The sequence below is a fragment of the Thunnus maccoyii genome, chromosome 13, assembly GCF_910596095.1.
Source record: "Thunnus maccoyii chromosome 13, fThuMac1.1, whole genome shotgun sequence".
NCBI classification, from domain to species: Eukaryota; Metazoa; Chordata; class Actinopteri; order Scombriformes; family Scombridae; genus Thunnus; species Thunnus maccoyii.
This window is the reverse complement of record NC_056545.1, coordinates 15,473,659-15,487,166: the sequence shown is the minus strand read 5'-3', so window position 1 is coordinate 15,487,166 and position 13,508 is coordinate 15,473,659. Positions and strand designations below refer to the sequence as shown.

Here is a 13,508-nt window from a genome sequence, read left to right as displayed (position 1 = left end):
GATGATGCTTTATTTTCACACTAAATATGTCTCTGGTACATAAAAGTATAATGTCGAGAAAAGAAACATATTAATGCAGCGTGTTGGGAGCTCTGCTGGGACGTTCTGTCTCTCTTCCACATTTTATGTTTATTACATTAACTGTAATAAACACAGCAGATACTGATCTCTGCTCTGATTGTATCCTGTTGGCAGCCTCTTATCTGAGTTATCCTTCAACCAACCTTCACATCTGAACACAGTGTACAAATATTAGTAACACCTTCCTATTAGTGAGATTTGTGCACTTTTGCATTTCTCTCACGTGTTTTCCTGAATGTGTAAAGACGTATTTCAATGTCATCTGAACTTTGTACATGTTCGCCTTAATTACAGGAGTAAGTATGTTAAATGGATAGTTTGACATTTTGGAAAATATGCTTTCTCAGCAATTTATTTTTATGATGAGAAGATTGATGCCACTCTGTCTGTACATATCTATCCATTCAATGTGACGGTGCTATCAGCAGCCAGTTAGCTTAGCTTAGTGTAAAGACTTGAAAAAGATGGAAACAGTTGTCCAAAGTTAGAGAATACACCTACCAGCACCGCTAAAGCTCACTAATTAACATGTTATACGAGGAGGAGACCCAAAAATACCTGGAATTGTTAAAAAACTGTCATAATAAATCTTTCTAATCTCCTTCAAAGTACTCTCCTTGAGACGTGATACACTTCTCCCAGCACTTCTCCCATTCCTGGACATATTTCCTGTAGTCATCTTCCTCCCTTTCAGTCCCAATTTTAGTTTCACTGAGCTGTAGGTATACGCTAACTAGTGGTAAATTCACCTAGCGGGCATTTTTGGGTCTCCCCTCTCTTACCTTGTTTGTTAAAAACTGACTATTTATTGGGCAAGTGCAGCGATTTCCTGAAGTCCGATCATCACCGTGAGCGGAGACTCCAGGAAGTCACTGTACGGATTTTTTTTTTTGTACGGATTAAAGACGGTTTTAGAGGAGCTGATAGGTGGATTTTGCTAACTGTTTCCAGTTTTTATGACTGTAGCTTATTTAGTGTACTTCAATTCAGCGTTCTCATCTAACTCACAAAAATAAAGCAAATAAGCACATTTCTCAAAATGTTGAACTATTCCTTTAATAGCTTTGACTTCTATTCCTCTGGGGAGCGTCTAGAAATGTCAAGATAAAGATATGTAAACTCAATGCTTGTTTACGGTAAAAACTGTGACAAAAACACTGATAAGAAATCAAATATGCAACAAAAAACAAAACACTTAAAGTCCAAAAAAAGGACCAAAGTAATAAGTTAAATTAACTGATACAATTAATTCAATTTCAGCTAATGTCTGCAAAAACAACTTCAGTAATTAATATAATCACATCATTTTAAACAATCAGCATTCAAACACACAGCGTACTGCAACTTCACATTATTTGTGATGGATAAATACATTAACAAGATGACATCACATGCAGTGAACGTTCATGAGGAAATGACCTCTGTTTTTTCTTTTTAAAAGCATCATTTCTCTCCTGTTCCGTCACTGGAACGACACGAGGAAGTACTGAACGCTAACGGTGGACAGTCTGTCTGATAACAGCTGACAGTCTGACAGCGCTTCAAGTTTCTCTCAGTTTTGGTTATAAATCCATCACAGTTTTTATATATCGTTCATAGTAATGCAGGTTTGATTATAATTAAAACATTGATTCAGAGTACCGATAGTGTAACTGTTTTAGTCGTACTGAAGAAGATGAGTACACTTCACAGTTGTGGTAATCTTTGGTTCACCACTGCTGAGTGCAATGTATCCAAACGGCACATTATTCAGGATCAGGTTCATCTTTAAATATGTTTTTTACCACGTTTACTGCAGCCTACCATTCATTTCCTTCCCTTCTTCTCCTTCTACAACAATATAATCAAAGCTTCTGCTCTGCTCTCAAAATTCAAACTCTCTTCCTTCCTTTAAATACAGATTCTCTGTCATTCGCTCTCTCAGTCTCTTTGTCTATTTCTCTCTGTCCTCCATCACTCACGGTTACTCTTGTGTAACGTTGGCCCACTGAGGGAAGGTGCCCATGTCAAACATGGCATATCCCCAGGTGTTGATGCCTAAATTAATGGTCAGAATCCCAATGAGGTTCAGTATGAAGCCGGCTTTTACCTGCAGGAACAGACAGTCACAATCAGTTCAGTGTACAGTATGAGGAAAGGTCAAAACCACAAATTAATTAGTATAAAAGTACAGATTAGTAATGTGATTTATTGATCCGCATCCAGAAATTCTCTTTTCAATTGCTCCAACCTTCCTCCTTTGTTAAATAACATATAGGCAGAAAATGTTTTAAACACAGGAGATTAAATCAGGGCCTGTATTCATTAAACTGCTACATATGATGTTTTTACTCACAAATTAAGAATCAAATTTCTCATGACTTAAAATTACTCTTGAATTTAAAAGGTCTCTTCATCACATCCCAGGCCTTCGGAGATGTTTTATTGTGATTTTGCAAAATATAATTGGTCATGATGGATAAGACATTAACTGAGGTGATATGTATCACTCAGGATAGATGGTATATGAACATTTGATAGCATGTTGCACCATTTTTTTTTCTTTTTGTTATTTTTTATATTCATCTTGGGCACTAAATTCTCCAGGTTGTGTTTTTTTTTGTTTCTATTTCAGCCGATTTCCTATTATTTCATCCCTATTTATATACTGAAGGATGAATCCTCGTCTCTGAGCATACATGTTATTAATCATGTAATCACTTAGAGGAGAGGTTCAAGTGTGCCTCAAAACAACAGTCAGGTGCCCAAATGAACAATGAAAGAGGTTTTCCTCGCTGTAATCATTCCTCTTGTTCATACTGGCTATTAAAAGATCCCCTTCAAATGTGCTTTCAGTGTAAGTGATGGGGGCTAAAATCCACAGTGTGTCCACACAATCATTTTGTGCAAAAATGCATTTAAGGTATATCTATATCTGAAGCTTATATGAGGCTTCAGCAGTCTGAGTTAGTCATATTAAGTGGATATCTGCCACATTTACAGTCTTTTTAGCATCAAATTCCTTCACTGTGTTTGTGTTGATGTATAGTAACAAAAAGGGGGACTTATATATACTACTGTGTATGTGTTTGTGTGAATCTCACCATGTCGAGGACTTTGAGTTTTCCAAAAGAGAAGGCGATGGCGTTGGGTGGTGTTGCCACAGGCAGCATGAAGGCCAGAGAGGCGGCGAGGGTGCAGGGCATCATCACATACAGCGGGTGTATCTTAATAGCTACGGCCTATAAGAAACACACCAACACAACACAGTTTAAAAACACGGAGAAGCTGTGCGTTAACGCCCTGTGTGTCCATGTGGGCATTTGAGTTGTTCGTACCATTGAGGCCAGTATGGGCAGGAACAGGGTGGTGGTGGCTGTGTTGCTTGAGCACTCAGTGAAAGTCGCCACCAGCAGGGAGAGCAGCATTGAGATGGCGAAGGGGGGGATGCTCTGCAGAGGCGCCAAACTCTCCCCCAGCCATTTAGACAGACCCGAGTTCTGTAAACAAATGTTTCAAGCAGAAATGTTTATTCATTATGAAACATTTTGCTCAGCTGCTGTGTTTCTGCACTGAGATCACCTGTTAATAAAACAGTGTGGGTCACATTTGATCTTAGATTTACTGTTTGGGCCTTAAATTACTTTAGTGCTCTTCTTTTTACACATAAAGATCTGTTTATCCATCATGACCAGTAAGCTACTACTCAGCCCAGGAATGCAGTTGTATAATATCATCATTCTTCATATCATTTAATCTGTCTCTCACAAAATCTCCAGCAATAAAAAGTAATTTATTCTAAAGAAATAAAAACAAATCTACATCCTCGGTTCCCAGAGCCAGAAGTGGTGTCTTCAAATTGTTTATTTTGTCTCATCAACAGACCAAAACCCCCCAAAACACTCAGTTTACAAATATACGAGACAGAGAAATGCAGCTTTCTCTTCACTTCTCACATCTGCAATGATTAGACAATTAATTGATGAAGTAATTTTGATAATTGAAAAATCATTTTAGTCATTTTTTTAAGGAAAAATACAAAACATTTGCTGGTTGCAACTTCTCAAATGTGATGATTTGATGCTTTTATGTGTCATACATGACAGTAAAGTGAATATATTTTGGTTTTGGACTGTTTATCTGACAAAATACATTTGAAGACATCACCCTGGACTCTAGGAAATTAGAACATTTTTCACTATTTTTGGACATTTTATAGACAAATTGATTAATCGGTTAATCAAGAAAACTGTCAGCAGATTACTTAATAATGAAAATAACTGTTAGTTTGTTAGATTGCCCTACAATCAGCTAAATATTTACTTGATGAATAACCTAAATCAGTTATGTAATTTTTCATTCAAAAACTGCCGATCAACTAGTTGATTAATCGACTAATCGTTTCAGCACCATATAAAAGGGAACATGAGGTTTTAAAGGGAGAAAACAAAGTGTTGATGTGTGTTTACCTCGCTGCCGGCAGCCAGAGCGAAGCCTCCACCCAGCAGCAGGATGATGTGCCAGGGCATTCGCTCGTGAACCACCTGCCAGTTCAGCAGAGTAGGGGGAGCCTTCACCGTCTTACCTGTGAGACCCACATGAAGTTTGAACATGAAGGAGTAATTAGTTTGAGAGAGCAGTGTCATATCCGCTGGGTAATCATCCCCCAGTGCTCCAGTGAGATGAAATTTAGGTCACAGGAACATCATTAAAGAATTGTATCAAAGTGTATTAGATGTTTTTTTTCTCAGTAAATGTGATTCACCTTCATCGTCGCAGCCGTATCCTCCGCAACTGGGCAGCCGGGAGGGGATGACGAAGAAGAGCATCGACATCAAGATAGCTACAGTTCCATCTGACACAAACCTGAGGGACACAAGCCGACATTATAAGATTAAAAAATTATTACTGTCTTTTCAATATATTTCTGCTCCGTGGTCTGCTGTGCGTTACCGTCACAGTGCAAATGTGTGAAAACCATTTGATGGGAGGACCAGAGTTTAAAAGACTTTCTGCACACTTTGATAGAAAACAAGAGGACAAAACGGAAAAGAGAGATGGAAGGTGAACGAGTCAAAGAATAAAAGAGAGGAGGAAGAAAAAAGTGAGGACTATAAAGGATAAGGCTGCCAATATTCTATATTTTTCTTATTATCAACAAATCCCATGAAAAGACCAAAACCAACAACGTGTTAGTCCATCAATTCTTTCTGACTTTTCTGTCTGTGGCACTAAACTCCCTCTGAAGATGTAAATCATTAAAAACTGATCTCAAACATATGCTTAAACTGTTTTTTAAGTGCAATAATTTCATAAAACAGCTGGATACTGTTTTTTTAGTGTTTTTAAGTGTTACTCAAACAGGAGAAAATGGTGTGTTTGTTGAGGATCATTTTCAGCAGAGGATTTGGTGATCTTGTGAATATTTACCACAGCAGAATAGTGTGGAGTATGTGCGATCAACTCAAAATAAACTACAGTGCCATTATAATGTTTGGATGTTTATTTTGAACATGTAATAAATAGAAAAACAATAAAAAAGGAAAGGAATAAGCAGGCTCTGGCTACACAAACAATACTTGTTAGTTGGATCAAATCATTGTGAGTTTTGGTCTTTTTATGGGATTTATTGACAATAAGAAAAATATAGAAAATCACCAGACTTATCCTTTAATCCCCCCTCAAAAAAAAAGGAAGAGAACGTAAGAGACTCACGGTCCCTCCATATTGAACAGCACTGTTGCCCAGCCGTCTATGAAGCCTGGCTCCCTGGTGAACCACAGGACCACCAGCAGGGTGAAGATGGTGAGCACTGCCCCCTCAGCAAACTTCATGCGGCCCAGCTTCTTGTACTCCTCCTTCATCACCGTGTATGCCTCCTTATCTCTGTCGCTTTTCATGCCGCAGCCAAATGTCTCCTTCAGGCTGACAAGAGAAGTACAAAGGGCAAAGATGCTTAAGATCAGTCAACAAATCAAGGATTTATTAAGGTGGACTAAGTTCAATGAACTGGTTAAACTGATAGGTTTAAGCCAGGGATTTACTGCATTTTTTCATAGTGGTGTTTCCTCTGTGGAAAATGGACTAAATCAAATCAATCAATCACAGTTGATATATTGAATCAATTATATGATATTGAATCATGCATAGTTGCAGGTGTTTTTAGGTACAATGGAGGTGAAAGTTATTTGGTTTATGGTGCTTAAAGCATCACAAAATTACATTTTTTAAAAAAAAAAAAAAAATTCTGAAAACAAGAAGGAACAAAACTACTATACTTTCAGTGCTTCAGACTATGAGGTCGACCCACCGGTTGTACACCAGACGTACAAAAATAAAGGTTTTTATCAAACAACTGACCATTTCTACTACTTAACTACTACTTCTTAGGGACACCTTTCATATAAACTCAAGTGTAACAGTCAGGAAGTCAGCAATGATTACTCAGGATACTCCACAGACCTCACTATGACTGCACTTTTCTGTCTCATGAATCTAAAAATATATTTGCAGGGCCAAATACCACATGGTGTAAGTGGTAAAGTAAGTGAATCTTTTAACGTGATGCTTTATATGTGAAAAAAATTGTCATTGCTCACAGGAGCAGAAGTTGTCTTACTTGAAGCCGAGGAACATGAACTGAAGCCAGAGCCAGGAGAACACCAACATGAGCACCATGTTGGGAAAAGCAAAGCCGAACCAGCTGGCAAAGTTGATCACATCAGGATTATCAGGAAAGATCCTTCACAAAAGAGAGAAAAGAGGAGGAAAATGGATAATAAGCTGTTAGATATCCAGAATAACATTCTCCTGTGTGTGTGTTGAGTTATTATTAATGCCTTACTCGTCGATTTGACCCTTGAGGATGAGGTTAGGGGTCGTGCCGGTGAGCGTGGCCGTGCCTCCGATGCTGGCAGAGTAACACACACTCAGACTCATCCCTTTAGTCAGGCGTACATACTTCTCATCCATCGCTTTCCTCTTCGCCTCCCACAGTGACTCTGAACCCCACTCATTTTCATCTGGAGCACATATGTCAAAGTTACTGAAAAGGTTAAACTCTAAAAGACCATATAAAACATTTTTTTTTTACTTACACACTTTGTCCTCCTGCTGAGCTTTAGTGTCTGGCTGTTTCTCATCTGTCTTGTCCTCCTTAGTTTGTTTGATGTCCAGCTCAAACCCGGGGTTATCCGCGGCTGCAGCCTGGAAATCTCTCTCGTCCGCCCGGGATTCTGTGGCTTTCAGTTGCTCCAGCACGGCCTGGGCGATGGGCAACATCATGGCCGTGGTGGCCGTGTTGCTGATCCACATGGACAGCAAGGACGAGACGATCATGAAGCCCATCATCAACCTGTATGAGAAGGTGGTGAATATGAGGATGGTGTTGAAAAGGATTGAAGGATGTGAACAGTTGTAGAGGTGATCAGATCTTAGTATTTATAACATGTGGGTTCATCATTGGAAGAAAGTTTTTGACAGATATCATCCTTAAACAAACTTTAAACGTGTCAAAATTAAATGTGTAAGTCTGTGATTTAGCAATGCAAAGAAAAGTCAATTTTAACACGTCTTTCAGTCCAAAACTTGTATTGTATTGACATTATTGTCTTGTTTCAATATACTGAAACTCCTCTCAAGAACTGCCAAACTGAAGTTGATAAAAAATTGAATAATTTCATCCACAAGTTAAATCATTTCACTCAGTATCTACTTATTTTGTTATTTTTGTCACAGGAAATGTGAGTCTAAATCACTCAAAAGTTGCCAACAGTGTAAATTCATTAAATATTTCCATCCTGACGAGATACAAAGACACTTTTATATGAGAAGTGTGGAAGCAAGTGAAAAAGCCTTCTAGCCAGTTTTGGCATTTTTACTGTTAATAAATCTACTACTGTGATTTTTAATTTAATTGAGGCTTTAAAGATTCTTGTAGGCACTGTTTGACCTTGCTGTCTATTCAGTCTGCTGTAGTGTGTGCAAAGGTGAGCCGTTAACACAATGAAGGATTTCTTACAGGGATGGACGAACACCGACCAGCAGCAAAACTCTGAGAGCGATACGCTTATGTAGGTCCCACTGCTCCACTGCAATGGCCACCAACAGGCCGCCCATGAACAGCATGTTTGAGTCTTTCAGATACTCAATACTAACCTGAAACAGATCACACAGATACAAACGTCAGCCGAAGAATTAAAGAATGCGCAAAACAAACAGAGAAAGTTTTTTATTACTAAAGCAACACGTGAACATAATGTCCCATAGAGGTCATGTTTAATATGATTTGTTTTATGAGCTATAAAAATAAAACACTTGGATCAGCAGATCTGTCTGTAAAGCTACAAGATGTCTTTGAAAGGTCTGACTGACGATAAGATTAACACTTTCAGCGGGCGATCCTTTAGCACATCTCTTAGTCTAACTCATCCGGATTTCTGACCTCCTATGGAAGGACCAAGCAAAGACGAGGTTGTTCAAGTGTGTCTTAAAACAGACAGTCAGGAGCCCAAATGAACACTGAAATACGTTTTGCTTGCTGTAATCATCCCTCCTGTTCATACTGACCATTAGAAGATCTGCTCCAAGTACATGTGATGGAGGAAAAAATCCACAGTCCTTGTTTTGAGAAAAATGTATCTTAAAGTTTATCTTAAGCTTATATGAGGCTTCAGCTGTCTGAGTTAGTCAAATAAAGTGGATATTTTCCACAGTTACAGTCTTTTTTTGTGTCTTGGCAGACAGTGTTTTCCTGTTCAGCTGCAGTGGACAGATAACAACAAAAAGAGGGATTTTGGCACTAAAATGACAGTAACTTTGAAACATATCTACTTAATTTGGATTTTGTCCCACATCATCTACATTAAAAGTGCATAATGAGGGGATCTCTTAATAGCCAGTATGAACAGGAATGATAACAGCAAGAAAAACATGTGTCAATGTGTCATTTTGGGCACCTGACTGTTGTTTTAGGACAGACTTGAAAAATTGTGAAGCTATCCTTTAACTGTTTGGTACTTCCAAATGGAGCCGTGTGTGTCTGCACTTGGCATTGAGGACAACTCAAAATATCTTGTGAATAGATCAAAATGGGGGCACAGTAATAGAGGAAGAACAGGGACAAAGACTTTCTTCTACCTGAATACAGTAATAATCATGTAGACCGAAAAAGCATTTCCTGAAAGGAAAGTACAGGTACATCTAATGTGTAAAAGTACATATTGACCGTACCGCTCCAGCCTGCATGATGCCCATCATAGGGAAGAGGACAACCGGCAGCAGGGCGGTCACAGCTAGAGGCATACACTCTGTACACCAGTACAGAGCCATGAGGATGATCGCATAACCGCATCGTGCCTCCTGTAAACACACATACACACACACAGCATAAATACTCTGAGATATAAAAATATACTTGTTTGATACAGATGTTTGATCTGCTTTGTGAAACAGACAGAGACACACAGAAGCAGAGGCAAACACACATTTACAGTAAAGACAACATTTCAGCTCTCAAATCCTTCATCTTATCATGGGCTTCTCTTTAAACAGCAATAAGACTTTACACATGCAGATAGCAGTAACCCTTGATCATAAAACAAACAATTTGTCGTGGTCGTGTCCCACCAGATAACTCTTTATGGGTGGTCAGTAAAAATCTGTTTAAACTACCCGACGCAAAACTTTCCACTGTCACACAGACGAGACCCCGCTCAACTCGGCAGTTTATGCACTTTGACTCAGAGTTTCTGCTTGGTTGCACTTAAACTTTTAAAATATTACAATAAATGAAAATAAAGGAGAAACTAAATGTGTAAAACATGTTAATTATTTAAATAATTCATAAATCTACATTCACTCTGCAACAGGATAATGTATGTGCACTTTACTTACAACCAGTACCACTTTATTTAGTTTACTACTATATTATACTATTACATACAGTTTTAACAACATCAAAAACATTATATTTTCATTAAATAGGCATTTTGACTTATTCTCTTTTAGTTTCTGTGTTGTTTTTTTTACAATTGATCATCAGTTATTTGAACAATTATTTCAATATTTTGGAAATATGTTTAAGCACTTTCTTGAAGAGAGTTAGATGAGAGGATTGACATTACTCTCATCTAGGAAAGAGCTAGCTTAGCATTGCATAAAGACTGGTAGCATTGGTAAATAGCTAGCCATACACAGTAAAAACAGTTTGGTTAAAGACCAAAACTGCTAGCCTCATATTAACGTCACATGAGAGTCATCTAATTGTCAGCAATCTGCCCAACACAGAATATGAACTACACTGTGGGACTGGCCGAAGGAACCAATAGGAGGCAGCAGCAGTGATTATGTGTCTTTAGTAGAACAATAAGTGTCTGTGGTGACACATGTGGGTTGAAATGTGGTTTAAGTTCAACTGTACATTGTGCACCAACACCTGACCTCACAAAATACACTGATTTTAAATAGAGTAAATCGATATGCTGATGATCCAGTTGCAGCTGTCACTGTATACACACGCTCGGTAACACTGGTTGGGGTCGTAGGGGTTACTGACTGACTGTTTCCAGTGATCATGATAGGAATTTGGCCTTGGGCTCACATTTTATCTCTCTTTTGTACTAAGTGGTTTACATTGGAGACTTCCTGTGTGATAAGTGCAGCAGATATTCAGTAGCCACACACGAGCTACATAATAAATAGCGTACTTTGGTCTGTGTAAGGTAATATTAGACTCTGATATGAATGCATGTTTTCAATATTCCCTTTGTCAGCTTGAAAGGTAATGTTATTCTTTAAAAACTGACCACATTTTACATGAGACCCACCTCAACTCAAATATAATTCTATATTTCAGCAAATGGCCATCGATGTGAAAAACAGCTTGATTTCCTCTTCATTTTGTGGTATTAAATGTTACAGTTTTGGATTTGAAGCCATCTTTCAAATAATTGTAAAGGGATACATTTTTGTTGGTTTACTGAAAAAGGAGAAACCACAACACAATTTGTGCAGTTTATGGATACTTTTCATTTAGCTAAGCTTGTTTCAGGGTCCTGCATTGTGCATATTGGCTCACTGGCATTGCTTACTGTGACACCTATATGGAACGGAGCCTTTATTAATGTGATAAGTTACATCTGTGCATTTTCTATAACAAGTCAGAATTTCTGCAGCAAAAGTTCATCCAGGTGACCCTGCATTGAATCCATTGGTGGGGGCTTTTAAAAATCTGCCTCTGGTGGTTTTAAAGTCTAGTCTGCAAGTAGAATAAATAAGGAGACACATCATCAAATGCTCTTTCTCCAACTGAGCTAAAGACACATATGCAGTAACGTTTCTTGAACTTTTAGAGACAGATTACTAGTTTGGACCTATAAAACCTAAACCTCTCTGAATTCCTGTTTCTTAAGTTTGATCATCTATTTATTTGTAACAATAACTGTTTAGACGGAAAGTTGGCAGATTGTACTTAAAGGTTATCATATCATCAGGATAAATATTTTGACGACCGCTCCATACTGCTGAAACATGCATGTTAACTTGTGCACTTCATCAGGGGTAATAAACTAGACAGTATTAGTCAGTTGTTTTCCATGATGTTCTTATCTGACATGACGAAGGACAGACGCAGGGCACAAACGGGGACAAAAGTCACTGCATCCAAAGTGAGTCTCCTGTTTTAGACTCTTTTGATGTTCTTCCAATCAACACAAACAGATTAAAACAGTCTCGTTAATTCAAATATGACTTCAATGCACAAATTCAACTCACTGGTGTAGGGCTCATCAGCGGCAGGGGAAGAAGTGCGAGCGGAGTGACAACGATGATGAAGTAGTTCCTGTGGTACCACAGCCATCTCAACCAACTACCCATGATTCTTTCAACAAATCTGACAGGCAAACCAGAACCAAAACACTGTCCAAAAGTCTCCCAGGTGACTCAAAGCAGGCAGAGAAACAGCAACAGGTAGAAAAGACAGGTAGAAGTTAAGCTTCACACCAAGGTCAGGTGAGCTAACGATGGTAGAGCACAGGTGAAGTTGTTCTCACAGAGAACCAGAGAAGTAATGGGACTAATAAACTGCAATTTAGTCTTATATCTGTGGCAGCATATCAAACATTAACTCGACACCAAAGAGATCACAATCCTTAACAGAGAGGGAGATGAAGCTATTAGGTAAGAGAGGAAGGTAACAGTAAAGGTAGAGAGAGGGGGAGGGATTGACACATGAGGAGAGAGATAGCCAAACAATAGACAGGTTTATCATCTAAAGGAGCTCTGTCAGATTTAACCAAAGGTCAGGTGCTGTGCATGTGCCGGCTGAGCTGAAAGGAGGGAATAGGCGGCCACTCAAGGTCTGCTTCAAGGTCTACAAAAGCTGGATTTTTTTGTATGCAGGTTTAGTTACAACCTGGAGTCAGGGGACTGAGACATTTTAGAAAATATGCTTATTTTCTTTATAATCAGAGGAAAATAAACAATAGCAATGAAGCAATAAAACGCACCCAGTCATTACACTCAAGGGTCTACAGTCTTACTTAGTCCTGTACGACCAGCGGCTTATGATGGCTAAAATGTTAGCAAACTATTTTGCTGTGTAACTGACATTACTGAATCAGTTCCCTGATTTTATGACTACAGTTACGCTACAGTTTTAGCGTTTACTACAATCCCATAATTGCCAGTTGTGGCCACAATGGCCGACCTCAAAGGAATAGTTTGATATTTTAGGAAATACTTGATGGATTTTTGGCAGTGAAGAAGAGCAGTTTTAAAGCTCAAAATGGGCGGCTCTGGCCATCACCATCCTGGCAGTGCCTGACTCCACCTAACTCCTGGCTCATCCAAAATGGGCAGAGAGGTGGAGCTGAGGTGGGCCGAATGAAGCCTGGTTGCTGAAACAAGCCGCCTAGCGTCTGGCGACCTTTTCACTCAAAGCAGCCACATCCTTAATTATGCATAACTTTACAGCTTAATAACATTTAAATGAGTGAGTTATAAAAAAAAATTCAACCTCTGTACAGTTGTCATAAACGAGGAAATTAGCCATAGAGACCAAAACCGTTTTTTGTACCAGGCTGTAAATATGTTTTGTATTTCTGCTGTAAAGTTGGGCATTTTAACATGGGGGCCTATGGGGATTGACCTCCTTTTGAAGCTTCAAGTGGCCATTCGAGGAACTGCAGTTTTTGGCACTTCCGCACTGGCTTCATTTTTCAGCCCTGGAGGTTGCAGCTTGGATACAGCCAGCAGCCAGTTAGCATAGCTTAGCATAAAGAATGGAAACGGTCCCAAGCTCAAAAATACACCCACTAGTAATTCTCAAGCTCGCTAATTAACACGTTATATTTCTTTTGTTTAAAACTGAAGTTGTGTTTTTATGGATGGTCATGACTATTTCTTGGCCAGCCACAGTGACTTCCTGAAGTCCTAGCTTAGCATAAAGA

At 38.8% G+C, this 13,508-nt stretch overlaps 1 protein-coding gene across 1 annotated transcript; it reads right to left on the bottom strand.

Moving 5' to 3' along the window:
* Nucleotides 1-36: 36 nt before the first annotated feature.
* On the bottom strand, nt 37-11,969 carry slc13a2 (solute carrier family 13 member 2). Its single transcript, XM_042431309.1, has 12 exons — nt 11,833-11,969; nt 9,292-9,420; nt 8,081-8,217; nt 7,158-7,414; nt 6,905-7,082; nt 6,680-6,802; nt 5,776-5,985; nt 4,826-4,926; nt 4,530-4,645; nt 3,399-3,560; nt 3,165-3,302; nt 37-2,170 (listed from the first exon to the last, which is right to left on the bottom strand). Exons 1-12 carry the CDS (start codon nt 11,932-11,934, stop codon nt 2,045-2,047), a joined length of 1,779 nt encoding a protein of 592 aa, XP_042287243.1. The 5' UTR covers nt 11,935-11,969; the 3' UTR covers nt 37-2,044.
* Between the last annotated feature and the right edge of the window lie 1,539 nt (nt 11,970-13,508).